This window comes from Ips typographus, linkage group LG5 (genome assembly GCF_016097725.1).
Source record: "Ips typographus isolate SLU linkage group LG5, UJ_Ityp_2.0, whole genome shotgun sequence".
NCBI classification, from domain to species: Eukaryota; Metazoa; Arthropoda; class Insecta; order Coleoptera; family Curculionidae; genus Ips; species Ips typographus.
This window is the reverse complement of record NC_138426.1, coordinates 12,736,081-12,755,312: the sequence shown is the minus strand read 5'-3', so window position 1 is coordinate 12,755,312 and position 19,232 is coordinate 12,736,081. Positions and strand designations below refer to the sequence as shown.

Genomic DNA, 19,232 nt, shown 5'->3' with positions numbered 1-19,232 from the left:
AAGTGGGTTTTACTGGCAATTTTGTCCCTGATTGTCCTTTCAAACTGTGTTTCAGGCAGATCAAACTTTGACAACACTTTTCTCTCTGACTTTACCTGATTTTGTATTTTTTTTATGTCATTAGGTAGGAAATTTAATGAAGATTCTAAAAATGTGCTTAAAACAGTAATTTTCTCACTTTAAGTGTGTTTTACTGGCGATTTTGTCCCTGACTGTCCTTTCAAACTGTTTCAGGCAGATTAAACTTTGACACCATTTTTCTCCTTGACTTTACCCGATTTGGTAATGTTTTTTTATATCATTAGATAGGAAATTTAATGAGGATTCCAAAAATGTGCTTAAAACAGTAATTTTCTCACTTTAAGTGTGTTTTACTGGCGATTTTGTCCCTGACTGTCCTTTCAAACTGTTTCAGGCAGATTAAACTTTGACACCATTTTTCTCCTTGACTTTACCCGATTTTGTAATGTTTTTTTATATCATTGGATAGGAAATTTAATGAGGATTTCAAAAATGTGCTTAAAACAGTAATTTTCTCACTCCAAGTGGGTTTTACTGGCAATTTTGTCCCTGACTGTTTTTTCAAACTGTGTTTCAGGCAGATCAAATTTTGACAGCATTTTTCTCCCTGACTTTACCTGATTTTGTAATGTTTTTTTAGATAGGAAAATACATAACAGCATAAATATATATTATACAGGGTGGTCCAGTTTTTAATGTCAATAATTCACCATTAAATATCTCATCAAAAAATGCTTTCTATAAGAAAGATACAGTCATACATTATTTAAAAATGACACTTTTTTTAAATTCCTTGTTCAATTTGGAAAAGAAAGCTTTAAGACTAATAAGTAAAGTAAAAACTGGACCACCCTGTATAATTCTATGTATAGTTACGTCACTTAACGAGGGCTTCTCAAAAGAATTACCAAAAGAGGACTAGCAAATGATCACTTTCTCTCTCTCTTCTCTGTTTACAGATTAATAATCTAGACAAAGATAGATATAACCTTTGTAAGTGTCTCTGAGCTAAAACGGTTGTCAGGTGGTCACGTGACAAACCATTGAATGACGTCACATCCATTTTGGCCAATGAGAAGTGTGAAGTTGGTAAAGGCAAAACGCAACAAACGTCAAGTGGGCCTGTCTTTGGAGGACATGTGTGTTGTTATTGCCGACATTGTATTACTTTGTATTTTTTTATTAATTTTTTTTTTATTTGTTATGATTTCTCTAATCTGTCATCAATCCTGTCACTCAGATTTTGTTCGATTTTGGGTTGGTCACACACATTTTTCTATCCAACAAAATTATGCTTTATCTTTGTCTAGAGCATTGATTTGCAATACTTTCTTCTTCTCTTAGACTTGTGTTAGGCAAGTTCTGGTCGTTGTACTGGAAAAATGATTAACACATAACAACACACACTGATTAACATGAAATGAACAAAATATTATCCTAATTTGGACTTATTCTTAAAAGTGTCGCAATAAGCAAATTTTCTGATGAAGAACGTGGTTAACATGTCTGTGAAGAGGACGGCACCGATGAATTCCTGAAAGTACCGAGATTCCCCGATAAAGTCGAGCGAGGAGCAATTCCTGGTACGCCAATGGAAATGCAAGGCGAAACCGTAAAACGTGCATCGTGTAATAAAGTTGCCAATTTAGTCGTCTTTGGATGCACACCTGTTGCTGGCGGCTTTTACCATAGAGGTATTATTAAATGTTGATTTCTCTAAACAGGATTTGGACCTTAATGCTGGAAAATGGGCGAAAGTTAACGCGTTTATTGACTCGCTTATTAATATCGCTCAATTAAGAACAATTATAACTCATTTTGATCTGTTGAGACACTCAGGCTGGCTGTGCCAACTACAATCGCTTATTCGCGACTTGCGTGCGGTTATTTCAGGTTTCCTTAATGCACTTACGCAATTCGGAGCAATATAACTGGACGCAATTTATGGCCGACGAAGGTTTCGAGACGAGCATCTGGAACCGTTTTGTCTGTCGACCTTAAGCTCAACTCCTCTTTTATCCAAACGATCTTGGATTTTTGAGCAAAATCCACTTCTCGGTAAAGTCTGATTAATTTCCGTTTTATTTTCGGATGTTCTGGATTTAGATAGAAAAGGACGTTGCAAAGTATATCATTTCAACCAGAATCAAGATTTTTGACTTGAAGCTTTACATTGAAAGAAAATTTTCGAAGAAGGATTGACAACACTTTTCTCTCTGACTTTACCTGATTTTGTAATTTTTTTATGTCATTAGATAGGAAATTTAATGAAGATTCTAAAAATGTGCTTAAAACAGTAATTTTCTCACTCCAAGTGTGTTTTACAGGCAATTTTGTCCCTGGCTGTCTTTTAAACTGTGTTTTTGACAGTTCAGACTTAGACAACACTTCTCCCTGACTTTACTTGATTTTGTAGTGTTTTTTATGTCATTAGATAGGAAATTTAATGAGGATTCCAAAAATGTGCTTAGAACAGTAATTTTCTCACTTTAAGTGTGTTTTACTGGCGATTTTCTCCCTGACTGTCCTTTCAAACTGTTTCGGGCAGATTAAACTTTGACACCACTTTTCTCCCTGACTTTACCTAATTTTTTAGAGTTTTTTTATGTCATTAGATAGGAAATTTAATGAAATTTCTAAAAATAGGCTGAAAACAGTCATTTTCTCACTCCATGTGTGTTTTACAGGCAATTTTGTCCCTGACTATCCTTTCAAACTGTTTTTGGCAGTTCAGACTTTGACAACACTTTTCTCTCTGACTTTACCCGATTTTGTAGTGTTTTTTATGTCATTAGATAGAAAATTTAATGAGGATTCCAAAAATGTGCTTAAAACAGTAATTTTCTCACTTTAAGTGTGTTTTACTGGAGATTTTGTCCTTGACTGTCCTTTCAAACTGTTTCAGGCAGATTAAACTTTGACACAATTTTTCTCCTTGACTTTACCCAATTTGGTAATGTTTTTTTATATCATTAGATAGGAAATTTAATGAGGATTCCAAAAATGTGCTTAAAACAGAAATTTTCTCACTTTAAGTGTGTTTTACTAGCGATTTTGTCCCTGACTGTCCTTTCAAACTGTTTCAGGCAGATTAAACTTTGACACCATTTTTCTCTTTGACTTTACCCGATATTGTAATGTTTTTTTATATCATTGGATAGGAAATTTAAGGAGGATTCCAAAAATGTGCTTAAAACAGAAATTTTCTCACTTTAAGTGTGTTTTACTAGCGATTTTGTCCCTGACTGTCCTTTCAAACTGTTTCAGGCAGATTAAACTTTGACACCATTTTTCTCTTTGACTTTACCCGATATTGTAATGTTTTTTTATATCATTGGATAGGAAATTTAATGAGGATTTCAAAAATGTGCTTAAAACAGTAATTTTCTCACTCCAAGTGGGTTTTACTGGCAATTTTTGTCCCTGATTGTTTTTTCAAACTGTGTTTCAGGCAGATCAAATTTTGACAGCATTTTTCTCCCTGACTTTACCTGATTTTGTAATGTTTTTTATATCGTTAGATAGGAAATTTAATGAAGATTCTAAAAATGTGCTTAAAACAGTAATTTTCTCACTCCAAGTGGGTTTTACTGGCAATTTTGTCTCTGACTGTCTTTTCAAACTGTGTTTTTGGCAGATCAGACTTTACTAGATTTTGTTATGTTTTTTATATCGTTAGATAGGAAAATACATAACAGCATAAATATATATTATACAGGGTGGTCCAGTTTTTAATGTCAATAATTCACCATTCGCTAGCCCATCAAAAAATGCTTTCTATAAGAAAGCTACAGTCATAGATTATTAAAAAATTACACTTTTTTAAATTTCTTTGTTCAATTTGGAAAAGAAAGCTTTAAGACTAATAAGTAAAGTAAAAACTGGACCACCCTGTGTATGGTTACGTCACTTAAAGAGGGCTTCTCAAAAGATCTACCAAAAGAGGACTAGCAAATGATCACTTTCTCTCTCTCTTCTCTGTTTACAGATTAATAATCTAGACAAAGATAGAGATAACCTTTGTAAGTGTCTGTGAGCTAAAACGGTTATCGGGTGGTCACGTGACCCAACCATTGAATGACGTCACATCCATTTTGACCAATGAGAAGTGTGAAGATAGTAAAGGCAAAACGTAACAAACGTCAAGTGGGCCTGTCTTTGGAGGCCTGTCTTTTTTTATTCAATACCCTCGACAAACTTACTTACGGCGTTTGGCAACAGCGCGCTAAAAATATGGCCTACTTGATATTTTTTTCGTTTTCTGTCTTTCTCCCGCACATGCAATTACCTACGTTTTTCTGTCCGTTACACGGTTTTCCTATGGTCGCTTTTGGATTTACCACACCTGTATATGTTTTAATACACCGTTGAAAAAGTAAAAATCAACAGAATTAAATGAACTAAAAATATACAGTGTGATTCCAAAGTTGGTGCTTTCCTTTCACCTTTTTCCTTTGACGCTTTTTCGAAATATGAACAATAACGAAGATACAGGGTGTCAAAGTTTTACTGAAAAAATAAAAATTTTATGATTTTGGTCAAACCACTTGAAGTAATTAAACAAAATTTTGTAGGTGTCAGTAGCTACGTGGAAAGGAAATTTTCCAAAAAACAACATTTTTTTTTGCGTTTACCAGTGGCGCGCGTATAATTTTTTAAAAACATTTTCGAAAAAAAATATTACCCTACTAGTTTTTTTTTAACATAAAATTTATTATTAAATTCCTTGTTCAATTCTAAAAATAAAACCCCTTTTATTATTTTTTGCTACGACGCACTGCTTTTGAGTTAAAAAATAAAAACCATCTTAATGCGTGCCTAAAATTAAATGCTGTTTTAATTTAAAATGTCAAATTATTAAAACTTAGTTCAAAGGCGGCTGAAATCTTTTGTTTTTTTTATGTCTGTTGATAAAGAATAACCTGTAGTTAGTTAAAATTAAATTTAAGTTATTCTTTATTTTGTTTTTTTTTCAGTAAAATTTTGACACCCTGTATCTTCGTTATTGTTCATATTTCGAAAAAGCGTCAAAGGAAAAAAAAGCTTATTTTTTGAAGCCCTATTCGCAGGTGAAAGGAAAGCACCAACTTTGGAATCACCCTGTATATTGTAATACACCGTTGAAAAGGTAAAAATCAACAGAATTAAATGACGTAAAAATATATAGGATGTTCCATTTAAAAAATGTAACTTACTGTCATATGTCAGAAACTGAACGGAATAGAAAAAAACTGACTACGCCATTGGATTCTACATGAAAACTTCTACCGGCAACCGCTCTTCCTTTTTTGATAACTTTAAGAGCAACTGAAATACTGAAGAGGTTCAAAAATTACCAATTTTCAAAAACCCCCCGTATCTTTGAAACAAAAGAAGTTTGCGCCGCCCACTTTTCGCCAATCATCTCGGCTCAGAAAAAGAGATCAGAACACGTATGCTACTTTTTTTCTATCCATTACCCTTTTCTCTGTACCCCGTAAATCCATCGGATAGTTTGAAAAAGCGAAAACGAAACAATCAAGGTGGTTGTATTGCGTTCACCTGGCAATAATAGACATTTAATTGTCGCCTTATTTTGCACGGCTAAAAATAAACCGACCCAACAAGGCTGTAAAAGCAAGTGGGCAGGAAACATTTAATGCGAGTAAGTGAATCAAGAGACCGAGGAAAAAAGTGCTTCCCCCTGGGAAATTAATGGGTTTATATAACAAACGATTGTTGGTCGTGTCAGTACTGCCGGTTTTAGTATCTACGGCCTAAACCAAGGTTCGTTTGTCCACGATTCCTTTGCTAAACATCAGGAAGCATGATTTGCATTGAAGAATCGTAATTAAGCCTGCAACGACCACGGATAAATCAATATTAGCGTCAATGATATCGGCAAGATACAATCCCTTTGGTGTTTGGTTCTCATGGTCGTGTAAAGTCTTCAGATGACTCATACGGATCAGACCAAGTTCAGTCACGTCTTCATCACACATTCTAGACTAAATTAGTAATTAACAGAAATTTCCTAATAATAAATCGATCAACCAGACTGTATGGCGACGTTATGCAATACCAACAACCTTCTAATTGGGGTCGATGCTAATTGGATTATAATTCACGAAGGCGTGGGCTACGGGACATGTTTAGGTTTATCAACTTTCTTGACTTTACCGAAGACACATTCACCCGAACCATCACGCTCTGAATAATCCTGCTAAACTCGGAACTTCCTGCAATGCAAATCCGCACACCAGCCCAATAGGTTTATGCCGCTTTCCCTTTTTCATGGCATTTGCAAATTCCGAACGATGTTCTACAATAGAAATTTCTGCTTGATAATTCAAGTGGAGTTGAATGAATTTCATCCTTTGAGGAGAAAGAACAAGTATCAGGAGGTAACATACCTATACTGAGTTTGGGCATTAAGGGACCAAAACGGAAGTCGCCATCTTTGTCCACGACATTTTGCAAACTTAAATTAGTCAAGTTAAGATCGCAGCGCCATTTCAACTAAAATCGGACAACACGTTCCTAACCTAACATTATAAATAATATGACACTGTCACTTCATTCCTAACCTAACCTAACCAAAATATGCCAAAATCAACGTAAACAAACGGAGAAATGACAGCTGGAATGCCCGAAACTGTTTTCAAAACTGATCAGCAGAGGGAGTATCTCTTATCTTGAAACGTCAATCGCCACTGTATTTCTGACAGTTTGGTTGCTCTTTCTTGCTATTTTTTTTATTGATAGAATGTGACACACTGTGACGTCACATTCTAGCAACACTTCTCTTGACAGTTCCTTTCCCCGCTTTCAAGAATCAGAGCCCTGGTGCATATTTGAGGTAATTTAGTGCAAACAAATGCTCTCGGTGTTTTCCCATCACTAAAGATGACGTTATTTGACAGTTATCACCACTTGTTTGACTAAATTACGAGAACTTTAACTCGAAAGCGGCATAATAGAGATATTGTAAGTTAGTTATTACAGAATAAAGTTATTAATTTAATATAATTATACTTTACAGACTTGATGAGTTTGGCGGTCACGTGATCTGACGGATATTCTCAGCGCCTTCTTTACTATACAGGGTGGTCCAGTTTTAAGTGTCAATAATTCACCATTTGATAGCTAATCAAAAAATAAGTTGACTTGCATTATGTCATTTTTCTGAAAAAGGTTTCCTAAGGAAGATACAGTACTCCAAATTTCAATTTAAAAAATCGTTTTATAGTTTAAAACTGAACATTCAAGACTTGTGAGTCCAAATTTGTACTGAATAGTCTAAAAACTTGCTTTTTACTATTAGGAATGGTCTTATGATTCGCTTTCTCAGACTGCCATCCTGGTTGAGTGTCTGAAACTGGCATTCAAGAACTAAAAAAAGTCCGGAAATCAAGACAAAGATTGTATTGTGCATGAAACTCATTTTTTACTACTAAAAATAATATAAAACTTGCCTTTAATGCTAGAACTGACTTTACTAGGACTAAAGAGAGTCCAAAAATATATTTTCAAGACTTTAATTGGTGTACAACTCAATTTTCTGGACTGGACAACAAGTCTAGAAGTAAATTAAATTTTCGGACTATTTTATTTCTAAAAATTAGTTCTCAAGACTATTATTGTAGCATTTGGTACCAAAATTTTTTACTTTTATTACTGAAGAAACTTGAGTTTTGGAAATAGTCTTAAACTCGATTTTTCAGTCTTAAAAACCACTAAAAACAGTCTGAATTTCTTAGAAATGCTACAATTTATTGCACCTATGAGTGTAGAAGTCAATTTAACAGTGAAGACGCTCGAAATAACATTTTCAAGACTATGGTCAGTGGACAAACTGGCTTTTAGGCCTGATAAGTCAAAAACTTTGTAAAGATAGTCTTGAAACTCGATTTGAGGCACTGAAAACAGCCTTAAAATACTAAAAACAGTCTAGTTTATTAAGAAATGCCCGAATTTTTAGTCGATTTAATTGTGACAAAGCTTCGAATGCCATTTTAAGTCTATGAAGAATGTAAAAATTGTTTTTTAAGTTTGCTATGTCAATAACTTGGTAAAGATAGTCTTAAAACTCGATTTTCCAAGCTGAAAGCAGTTTTGAAGCACTAAAAATAGTCCAGAATTCGAAGAAAATGAAAAGCAAAGTAAAAAGCACGAAAAGTTTGTTTTCAAGACAATTTTCATGAATCCAATGTCAATGTCCTGCATCTAAGACTATTTTCAAGACTAAAATATTGAAATTTGTCTTAAAATTATGAAAACTTACTTCAAATGCAAATTTTAAGCTTCCGATGTCACTTTTCATTAGTTCAGTCACATTTTGGGGTTCAAGTCAATTTTTAGGGTTTAAATGTATGAATTTGTAGTAACAAATTCTTGAAAAAGTAGTTTTTATGTCTACAAGTCAATTTTTAGTATTAAAGTCTCTCGATTTGCATGAAAACTGGTTACAAACACAATTTTTAAGCTTCTGAAATGTTTATCTTTTCTAATTCAATTTTCAAAACTAGTTAGTCTTTTAGTTTGTCTGGAAACTATGAAAACTGGATACAATAATATTTTTTAAACTTCTTAAGTGAATTTTCCGTTTCCAAGACAATTTTTAAGTTGGGTTGGGTTAGTTTTGGGTCTTTGACCGTAATAACGTGTAATAAAGTGCTTGTTCCAAATTTGATCAATATTGCTCCAACGGTCTGACAGTTATGACAAAAAAAAACGATTTTTTAAACAGAAATTTGAAGGATCGTATTTTCCTTAGGAAGCACTTTTCAGGAAAATGACATAATAAATGTCAACTTATTTTTTAATCGGCTATGGATTGGTGAATTATTGACATTTAAAACTGGACCACCCTGTATAGAAAGCCTAGAAGGTGCTTGTCAAAAATTCCAATATGGCCGCTAATGTCAAAACAGTATTTGTTTGAATTTGAATGACACTAACGCTGCCATTTTTAAAACCAATTTTATTTATAGTTGGCGTTGGTATTCTCCATCAGAGAAGCAAAATTTGACAGGTGTCAAGCTTCATAGTATGTTCCGTATCAACATTGGTCTGTGGTATGTTTATTTTAGTAAATAAAAGCTGACTGAAGTAAGTTTCTAAAAACACCTACAGAAATGTTCAGTGCAAAAAAGATATTCTACAATCAAATCAGGATGCCAACTTGTCACGTGACTGTCACTATGACCAATATGATTACTAACTGGGAATTTTCTTAACGACTAATTAAATTTTCAGTAAATATGTTTTTGTACACTGTTACGCCATCTTCGATTATCCGTTTTGATTAATATGCGTAGTGTGCGCTTTGTCTGTCATTTCAGTTTGCGTATGCAAAAGCAAGCAAAAAAGTAAAAAGGTTGTCGTACTTTTTAGGTACCAGCACCGCCACCATCGCAAATGTCGGCGGGAAAATAATGCAATTTTTTGGTCCTTGGCACCGAAAATTTCGTATTTTGTCGGCGTTTTTTCGCGATGCACCAGATGCATCGCTAATAAAAATGAAACTGTCGCAATCATACGGGATGCGCAATTTGAATTCCGCATTTGGAACACGTCGAAACCGACCAACTATTTAACAATCTCTCGACCTATTGTTATGTTAATTACATACATATTTCATAGCTGTTTGTATGCGGGAATTGTACGAGTAAATAACTTTTTATCGTCGTTTTCCAATCTCTTTTTGACTATTTTCGAAAACGCTCCTGTGTAACACAATAATTTCCAATGAAAATGTCAATGACGTGCGTCAACCAATTATTAGAGTTATTACTATAATGATTTAACTTCACCATTAAAAAACGACATCTGGTGCTTGTTTTGTCACAATTTTATAAAGGAATGCTGATTCACCTAATGAGTCTGAACGTCAATTATCTAGTGACGTCAAAAAGATTCATTTGTAAATTACTGGAAAGACACAATTTATGATTTATTAGTATTTACAAAAAAATCATTTTTTAGAAGCAATATTTCAATTAGATTATGGCGCAGATGGCATATTATTAAGTGCCAGTGTTTGAAATAATAATTTACGTTTACAGTTACAGTTTTCAAATAAGAAGTAGTCCTCTTCAATCGAGTTGACATTCAATCAACTGTCAAACGTCAAATATGTCGTCAATGATAACTAAGAACGTTTTACAATAGACCATTATTGGAAGACGTGTCAATTGTCACTCTGTGCCCTTAAACAAACATGGTGGATGTGTCAAAGTCTGTACTAGAAAGATCTGCTAGGTCATTTTCATTTTCACAAGTCAGAGAACGTCATAGTCACGTGAGCATTCAACCAATAAAAAAACTTGACATTTACTGTTTCTGAGTTGGAAACCAGTCAGAAATCGCCTCTGCAAACAGACCTATTATGTGTCCCACATCAAACATGGCGTCAAAATCACGCGGTTTGGCATATTACATTGACAGAACTTGCGGTGTTTTTCAGCGAATTCTGAACGATTCGTACCAAAACGGCAACACCGCTAATTTGGCCAAACACCAAATGAGCAAAGAGAGGCTCGACTGGTTGTAGCCGCGCCATGCTGTCTAACGTGACGACCTTGAATGTTGAACGTTCCTGCGATCGTATTGCACTCGATAGAAGCAAAAGTACACAATAATCGACATGGGGTCGTTATTTACTTCATATTGAATTTTAATGGGTGTTTATGGGTTTTTTAAAGCTTTTAATATGGTAACTTTAACTTTTTGTAAACATAAGTGACGTGACTTGAAACGAATGGGGCAACAATGTCTTGAATTGTCTTCTGTCAAATCGAAAATGACGTTTGGTGTTAATTTCACGTCTTTCAATGCTCAAGTAGTCATGTGATAATTTGACAGCCTTCAAATTAATATGTAAACAATTAACATATAAATTTGCGTAGAAAATTAAAGTATATTTTATTCAAATATGACAATAATGTTAATTAAACTGCTGTTGTCAAAGTGGCGTTTTCGTTTGGCAAGTTTATTGCAACTAATATATTGGTATCCTGCTCTATCAAATGTCGTTAAAACAGTATGGCAATACACCAGTTTTGCACTAAACATGCCAATCGAAAACGCTGTGATTGGTTCTGGAATCAAAACTGATTATTGACATTTGATATCTGACAATGCTCACTGTCAACAAATAATATTTAGAAACCTCCTCATTCGACAGGTCTCTTGAGAATGCATCGGAATTCTATACCGTTTTTTGTGATTATTTCTTCGGTGATCTTTTCAGAACCCAGTATCTTATTCAAACTGTCAAAAAGAAGTCTAATTAGTGTCAAAGTACTATCTTTGTTGTCAATAAATCAAAGTTTGAACTGCCAGAAACACAGTTTGAAAAGACAGTCAGCAACAAAATCGTCTGTTAAACTCACTTGGAGTGAGAAAATGACAGTTTTAAGCACATTTTTGGAATCCTCATTAAATTTCTTATCCAATAACCTAAAAAAAAATCACAAAATTCAGTACAGTCAGGGAGAAAAGTGCTGCCAAAGTTTGAACTGGCAGAAACACAGTTTGAAAAGACAGTCAGCGACAAAATCGTCTGTTAAACTCACTTGGAGTGAGAAAATAACAGTTTTATCCACATTTTTGGAATCCTTATTAAGTTTCCTATCTACTAACCTAAAAAAACACTAAAAAATCTAGTATAGTCAGTTAGAAAAACAGTATCAAAGTTGGAACTGCCAGAAACACAGTTTGAAAGGACAGTCAGTAACAAAATGGCCTGTAAAACCCACTTGGAATGAGAAAATGACAGTTTTAAGCACATTTTTGGAATCCTCGTTAAATCTCCTATTCAGTTACTTGGAAAAACCGTATAAAATGTGGTACAGTCTGGGAGAAAAGCAGTGTCAAATTTTGAACTAAAAGAAACACAGTTCGGAAGGACAGTCAGGGACAAAATCGCTGGTGAAACCCACTTCTAGTAAGAAAATGTTTGATTTAAGTACATTTTTGGAATCCTCATTAAATTTCCTATTCAATAGCCAAAAAAAAACAAAAAATATATCGGTACAGTCATGGTGAAAAATGGTGTCAAAGTTTGAATTGTTAGAAACACAGTTTAAAAGGACAGTCAAGGACAAAATCGCCTGTAAAACCCATTTGTGGTGTGAAAATGACAGTTTTAAGTACATTTTTGGAATCCTCATTAAATTTCCTATCTACTAACCTAAAAAAACACTACCAAATTGAGGACAGTCAGAGAGAAAAACAGTGTCAAAGTTTGAACTAACAGAAACACAGTTTGAAAGGACAGTCAAGGACAAAATCGCCTGTAAAACCCATTTGTGGTGTGAAAATAACAGTTTTAAGCACATTTTTGGAATCCTCATTAAATTTCCTATCTACTAACCTAAAAAAACACTACCAAATTGAGGACAGTCAGAGAGAAAAACAGTGTCAAAGTTTGAACTAACAGAAACACAGTTTCAAAGGACAGTCAAGGACAAAATCGCCTGTAAAACCCACTTGTGGTGTGAAAATGACAGTTTTAAGCACATTTTTGGAATCCTCATTAAATTTCCTATCTACTAACCTAAAAAAACACTACCAAATTGAGGACAGTCAGAGAGAAAAACAGTGTCAAAGTTTGAACTAACAGAAACACAGTTTGAAAGGACAGTCAAGGACAAAATCGCCTGTAAAACCCGTTTGTGGTATGAAAATGACAGTTTTAAGCACATTTTTGGAATCCTCATTAAATTTCCTATCTACTAACCTAAAAAAACACTACCAAATTGAGGACAGTCAGAGAGAAAAACAGTGTCAAAGTTTGAACTAACAGAAACACAGTTTGAAAGGACAGTCAAGGACAAAATCGCCTGTAAAACCCATTTGTGGTGTGAAAATGACAGTTTTAAGCACATTTTTGGAATCCTCATTAAATTTCCTATCTACTAACCTAAAAAAACACTACCAAATTGAGTACAGTCAGAGAGAAAAACAGTGTCAAAGTTTGAACTAACAGAAACACAGTTTGAAAGGACAGTCAAGGACAAAATCGCCTGTAAAACCCGTTTGTGGTGTGAAAATGACAGTTTTAAGCACATTTTTGGAATCCTCATTAAATTTCCTATCTACTAACCTAAAAAAACACTACCAAATTGAGGACAGTCAGAGAGAAAAACAGTGTCAAAGTTTGAACTAACAGAAACACAGTTTGAAAGGACAGTCAAGGACAAAATCGCCTGTAAAACCCATTTGTGGTGTGAAAATGACAGTTTTAAGCACATTTTTGGAATCCTCGTTAAATTTCCTATCTACTAACCTAAAAAAACACTACCAAATTGAGTACAGTCCGAGAGAAAAACAGTGTCAAAGTTTGAACTAACAGAAACACAGTTTGAAAGGACAGCCAAGGACAAAATCGCCTGTATAACCCATTTGTGGTGTGAAAATGACAGTTTTAAGCACATTTTTGGAATCCTCATTAAATTTCCTATCCAATAGTCTAAAAAAACACTAAAAAATCGAGTATAGTCAGTTAGAAAAACAGTGTCAAAATTTGAACTGCTAGAAACACAGTTTGAAAGGACAGTCAAGGACAAAATCGCCTGTTATAATTCCGGACACATGAGAATCGAGCTTTAGTGTCAGGATGGATCCAGATTGAGCATAGAAAAATCCAGATGATAGCATAGAAAAAGTGAAAAATACGTAAATTATATGAAAATCACAACTTTTTTTGCAATATTATGGTCTAGTTTTGCTTAATACTGCCTTTAATTTTTATGGCAAAACTCATTGGGACAGTGATTTATTTCAAGCAAATTTGAACCTTACTGACTCTTGCAAAATTTTTCAAATTTTTTTTGACACCCTTCAGATTTATATGTAAACAATTAACATTAACAATTCGAATATGACAATAATGCCATTTAAACTGCTGTTGTCAAAGTGGCGTTTTCGATTGGCAAGTTTATTGCAACTAATATATTGGTATATTGCTCTATCAAATGTCGTTAAAACAGTATGGCAATACTCCAGTTTTCCACTAAACATGCCAATCGAAAACGCTATTATTGACAGACATATTGGTTTTGGAATCAAAACTGATTATTGACATTTGACATCTGACAATGGTCACTGTCAACAAATAATATTTAGATATTATTAGTAATAAGACAGTTGACATTGCGATCATGTGACAAATAATTGGAGGACACACTGATTTTTCGAATTCAGTACGGCAACATCGTTTATTGTGTTGTAGATCAAAGTGAACGGATGTAATAGGCACGGCGACGTGCTGTCTCCTGCAAATGGCACTACCACAACACTCAGCATTAATTACAATTAAATTGTCTTTGTTTTCAGGCCGTTACACTGCGTCGCACATAAGGAATTTTACGACATTCCTAAGATGAAATGCAATACAAAAATTGACAAAATGAAATACCCCAGGTAGTCTGTTAGATGGAGGAATATCTAATTGATGACGCAACAACGGATCCCCAGGAATGTGAATAGGACAAATAAATAATCAAAACAAAATTATTAAACCACACGCCACACACATAATTAATTAAATGGAAACGTTTCAATTTGTCAACAACACAAAACTAGATTGATGATGGCAAATAAGCTTTAAAGATAGACAACTATGCTCGCTGATATTATATAGGAAACATCCCCTAAATGCATATTTTTAGCACAAAAAGTAACAACAAATCATCATTTGTTCAAAGAACTCACATCACCTACAAAATAAAATTTCATCACCAAAAACAATGTTATCATCGTTATTAAGTGTGATCTCCAGAAAATTATTGAAGGAACAAACACTTTGAAGCACCTTCACAGTTTTAATTATTCATTAAAGCAAAATAATAGTCTCGATATGTCAAAATCGGTACAAATAAAGAGTTTATCAGATTGTGTAAATGTCAAGACCCCTAATCTATTTCGCAAATAATTACTCGGAAACCTTTTTTACTTTCCGGCCCAGAAATAAAGTGCTCACATTTTGATTATACAAAAGAAATTATCTCCTTGAAGTGTCAATTAAGTTTATAAATTAGAAATCACGTACTTGAAAGATCACAGTTATTTTCTGAAGCCTAAAGTGAAAATGCGGCTCATAATAGCTTTGGCCTTTTGCGTCTCCAACGTGTTTGCCTCCTCGTCACGTAAGTACCTAAAACGTACAGTCAGAAGCCTTTGTAAAGTCCCAAAATGTAGCGCCATGTCCGGCACCACCGGAGGAAGCGTACTATCCGGACACTGATTGCACCAAGTTCTGGCAGTGTTCAAATGGGGTGGCCTATCTAAAAAATTGTCCTGCTGGTCTCAATTGGAATCCAACCTTGAACGTTTGTGACTACCCAGCGGATGCTGGGTGTGATGGTGAAGGCTGGTCAACTGACAGGTATACGTTGTAGAACGTTTTTCAGGAGAGATTATATTTGAATTTTTGTGATTTTTGGCAGTCCATCCACTACGACTGTTAGTGAAAGTACTACAACCGAAAGTGATACAACCTTAACGACAACAGTCGAACCTACAACGGTCACAACTACTGAAATTACTACAACAACTCTTGCTCCAACTACAACTGAGAGTCCTACAACCACTGAAGATCCAGGTCAGTATTCATTTTGTAGATTAGGAGTAAATTAGTCATAAAAGTTTAAAATCGTTACGTACACTTCTTAGTAGAGCTAGAAAAATGTAGGTAATTTTGGAAAATGAATACGTTTGCCCCAGCCAGGAAAATCCTATGTAAATTAAGCTATTTACATATTATAATTTAATTTTTAATTAATAACTTAACCTAGTTGATACCGTGAAAAATACGAGCAGTTTGAAACATTTAAGTGGAGCCATGTGACTCAAAAAAATCTACGGAAAACATTTTTATGGTTGCAGACGATCCTGAAAGGAGGTGTGGATGGTGGAATTGGTGGACATGGCAATGTAGACAAACATCTACTACAACTACAACCCCTGAACCTACTACAACTACTACAACAGCTCCTGGTAAATTTAGTTTTTAACTAATTACAAAATGTGAAGTAATTTTTTTTCAGATTCTAATAAGTGCCCATGGTGGTCATATTGGAATCCCAAGTGCTGGAATTCTTAAATTGCGTTGATGCAAATTTGCTATTATTTTTGTTAATAAATTGCTTTTTTCAGGTTATTTTACTGAAAAATTCCTTTACTCTTCGGTTGTGTTTTAACTAAATAATCCTGGTTTAATTTTATCCTGAAATGCTAGGAAACGATTTGCGTCACCTAATTAGAATTTTTGCTATAAGTAGATCAAAGTGTTTTTTTGCTGCATCCGGGTGGTTATTTTTAAAAAGTTTTTAGAAATGGTGATTGTCTATAAATAACTTATTTTCACAAAACGTGCTGTTTTTACTTATTAGTCATCTAAGTCATTTATAACAATACATCTGTCTCACAATGCTTTTTGTATCATAAACCAATCGAAATTAGCTTTTATACAGGGTGGTCCAGTTTTAAATGTCAATAATTCACCAATCCATAGCCAATTAAAAAATAAGTTGACATTCATTATGTCATTTTCCTGAAAAGTGCTTCCCAAGGATAACTGTCAGACCGTTGGAGCAATATTGATCAAATTTGGAACAAGCACTTTATTACACGTTATTACGGTCAAAGACCCAAAACTAACCCAACCCAACTTAAAAATTGTCTTGGAAACGGAAAATTCACTTAAAAAGTTTAAAAAATATTATTGTAGCCAGTTTTCATAGTTTCCAGACAAACTAAAAGACTTTAGTTTTGAAAATTGTATTAAAAAAGTTGTGTTTATAACCAGTTTTCATGCAAATCGAGAGACTTTAATACTAAAAATTGACTTGTAGACATAAAAACTACTTTTTCAAGAATTTGTTACTACAAATTCATACATTTAAACCTTAAAAATTGACTTGAACCCCAAAATGTGACTGAACTAATGAAAAGTGACATCAGAAGCTTAAAATTTGCATTTGAAGTAAGTTTTCATAATTTGAAGACAAATTTCAATATTTTAGTCTTGAAAATAGTCTTAGATGCAGGACATTAACATTAGATTCATGAAAATTGTCTTGAAAACGAACTTTTCGTGCTTTTTACTTTGCTTTTCATTTTCTTCGAATTCTGGACTATTTTTAGTGCTTCAAAACTGCTTTCAGCTTGGAAAATCGAGTTTCAAGACTATCTTCATCAAGTTATTGACATAGCAAACTTAAAAAACAATTTTTACATTCTTCATAGACTTAAAATAGCATTCCAAGCTTTGTCACTATTAAATCGACTTCTAGACACCTCAGTGCTAAAAATTCGGGTATTTCTTAATAAACTAGACTGTTTTTAGTGTTTTAAGGCTGTTTTCAGTGCCTCAAATCGAGTTTCAAGACTATCTTTACAAAGTTTTTGACTTATCAGGCCTAAAAGCCAGTGTGTCCACTGACCATAGTCTTGAAAATGTTATTTCAAGCTTCTTCACTATTAAATTGACTTCTACACTCATAGGTGCAATAAATTGTAGCATCTCTAAGAAATTCAGACTGTTGTTAAGACTGAAAAATCGAGTTTAAGACTATTTCCAAAAGTCAAGTTTCTTCAGTAATAAAAGTAAAAAAATTTGGTACCAAATGCTACAATAATAGTCTTGAGAACTAATTTTTAGAAATAAAATGTCCGAAAATTTAATTTACTTCTAGACTTGTTGTCCAATACAATCAATGTTGTCTTGAAAATATACTTTTGGACTCGTTAGTCCTAGTAAAGTCAGTTCTAGCATTAAAAGTCAACTTTTATATTATTTTTAGTAGTAAAAAATGAGTTTCATGCACAATACAATCTTTGTCTTGAATTCCGGACTTTTTTTAGTTCTTAAATGCCAGTTTCAGACACTCAACCAGGATGGCAGTCTGAGAAAGCGAATCATAAGACCATTCCTAGTAGTAAAAAAGTTTTTAGACTATTCAGTACAAATTTGGACTTTTACAAGTCTTGGATGTTCAGTTTTAAACTATAAAACGATTTTTTAAATTGAAATTTGGAGGACTGTATCTTAGGAAACGTTTTTCAGAAAAATGACATAATGCAAGTCAACCTATTTTTTGATTAGCTATCAAATGGTGAATTATTGACACTTAAAACTGGACCACCCTGTATAAAAAAACAAAGTAAATTACATGGTAATGTGAAAATCCCAGACAAATTACGAGCGTGTATTTCGAAAAACTTAAGCCAAAAAAAAAACAGACATTTGGCAAGAAACTTGAGGTCGAAGATTTGCGACAACCCAGGTGTTTCTCGATCTGGAAAGCGTCTTATTGTGTCTGGACGAAATTATAAACTCGTTTGATTAACTGTTACTTACTGTCGAAAGTGAGAGTTATTTTTAAATTACAGAAAAATACATGTGATACTGTACCTACAAAGTTCAGTTTATATTAGTTATGCAGCCAGGTATACAAGACTATTTTCCTAACTAAACCAAAAACGTCACTGCATGCATATCCCAGGCCGTACATTTTTACAAATAGGCAAGTTTAGCACAAAACTAGTGTATCTGTATCCTGCTCTATCAAATCTCATTGAAATAGTATGGCAATACACTGGTTTTACACTGAACATGCCAATCTAAAACGCCATAGTTTCTAAACATTCGAATTGTGTTATTATACCAAACTGGTAAACGAGTTGATATATCCGGACAAATTGAACTGATTTGATCCAGTAAGGTTAAAGATTGACCCAATTTAAGTTTTACTTCCTGCAAAACAGCAGTAACGCTATTTCAGCGTTTTCCGCCGAGTCAGTTTCGTTTAATCGACTCGAATTCCGGACACCTGAAGGTGTTTGTGTGATTCCCAGAAACGGTCCAAGCAGGTGGTGTTTCCTGCCATCCCGACCGTGCACAAAAATGAAACTAGTACTCACATTTAGAGACCTCTCAAAATCCGCACAAACCATAAAACGCGAACCGGTATATAATTCACCTTTAAGGCATGGCCGGGGGAAAAATCACGTACAAACCGAACAGATAACATCCGATTCGCGCTTTCTGCAAAGAAATTCTTGCGATTTTATGTATCCCATGTTCCCACGCCCACGTACCTAGTCGAGTGAGAGAGATATCAATTTATTGCCAACAGTAATGACTGTGCCCAGTGTCGTATATAACATTTTCACTCAGATTGAAGGAAAAACCGTTTTTCCCAAACCACGTTTAAGGGATG

At 34.1% G+C, this 19,232-nt stretch overlaps 2 protein-coding genes across 3 annotated transcripts in view; one reads left to right on the top strand and one right to left on the bottom strand.

Annotated features, from left to right (window-relative positions):
* ITP (ion transport peptide) overlaps positions 1-19,232 on the bottom strand; it is a 38,583-nt gene that overhangs the window by 15,430 nt on the left and 3,921 nt on the right. The gene's annotated exons all lie outside the window — the stretch shown is intronic.
* LOC145729415 (uncharacterized) lies at positions 15,013-16,168 on the top strand. The gene is made up of 5 exons (XM_081980163.1): positions 15,013-15,155; positions 15,208-15,394; positions 15,456-15,610; positions 15,895-16,005; positions 16,056-16,168. Exons 1-5 carry the CDS (start codon positions 15,098-15,100, stop codon positions 16,109-16,111), a joined length of 567 nt encoding a protein of 188 aa, XP_081836289.1. The 5' UTR covers positions 15,013-15,097; the 3' UTR covers positions 16,112-16,168.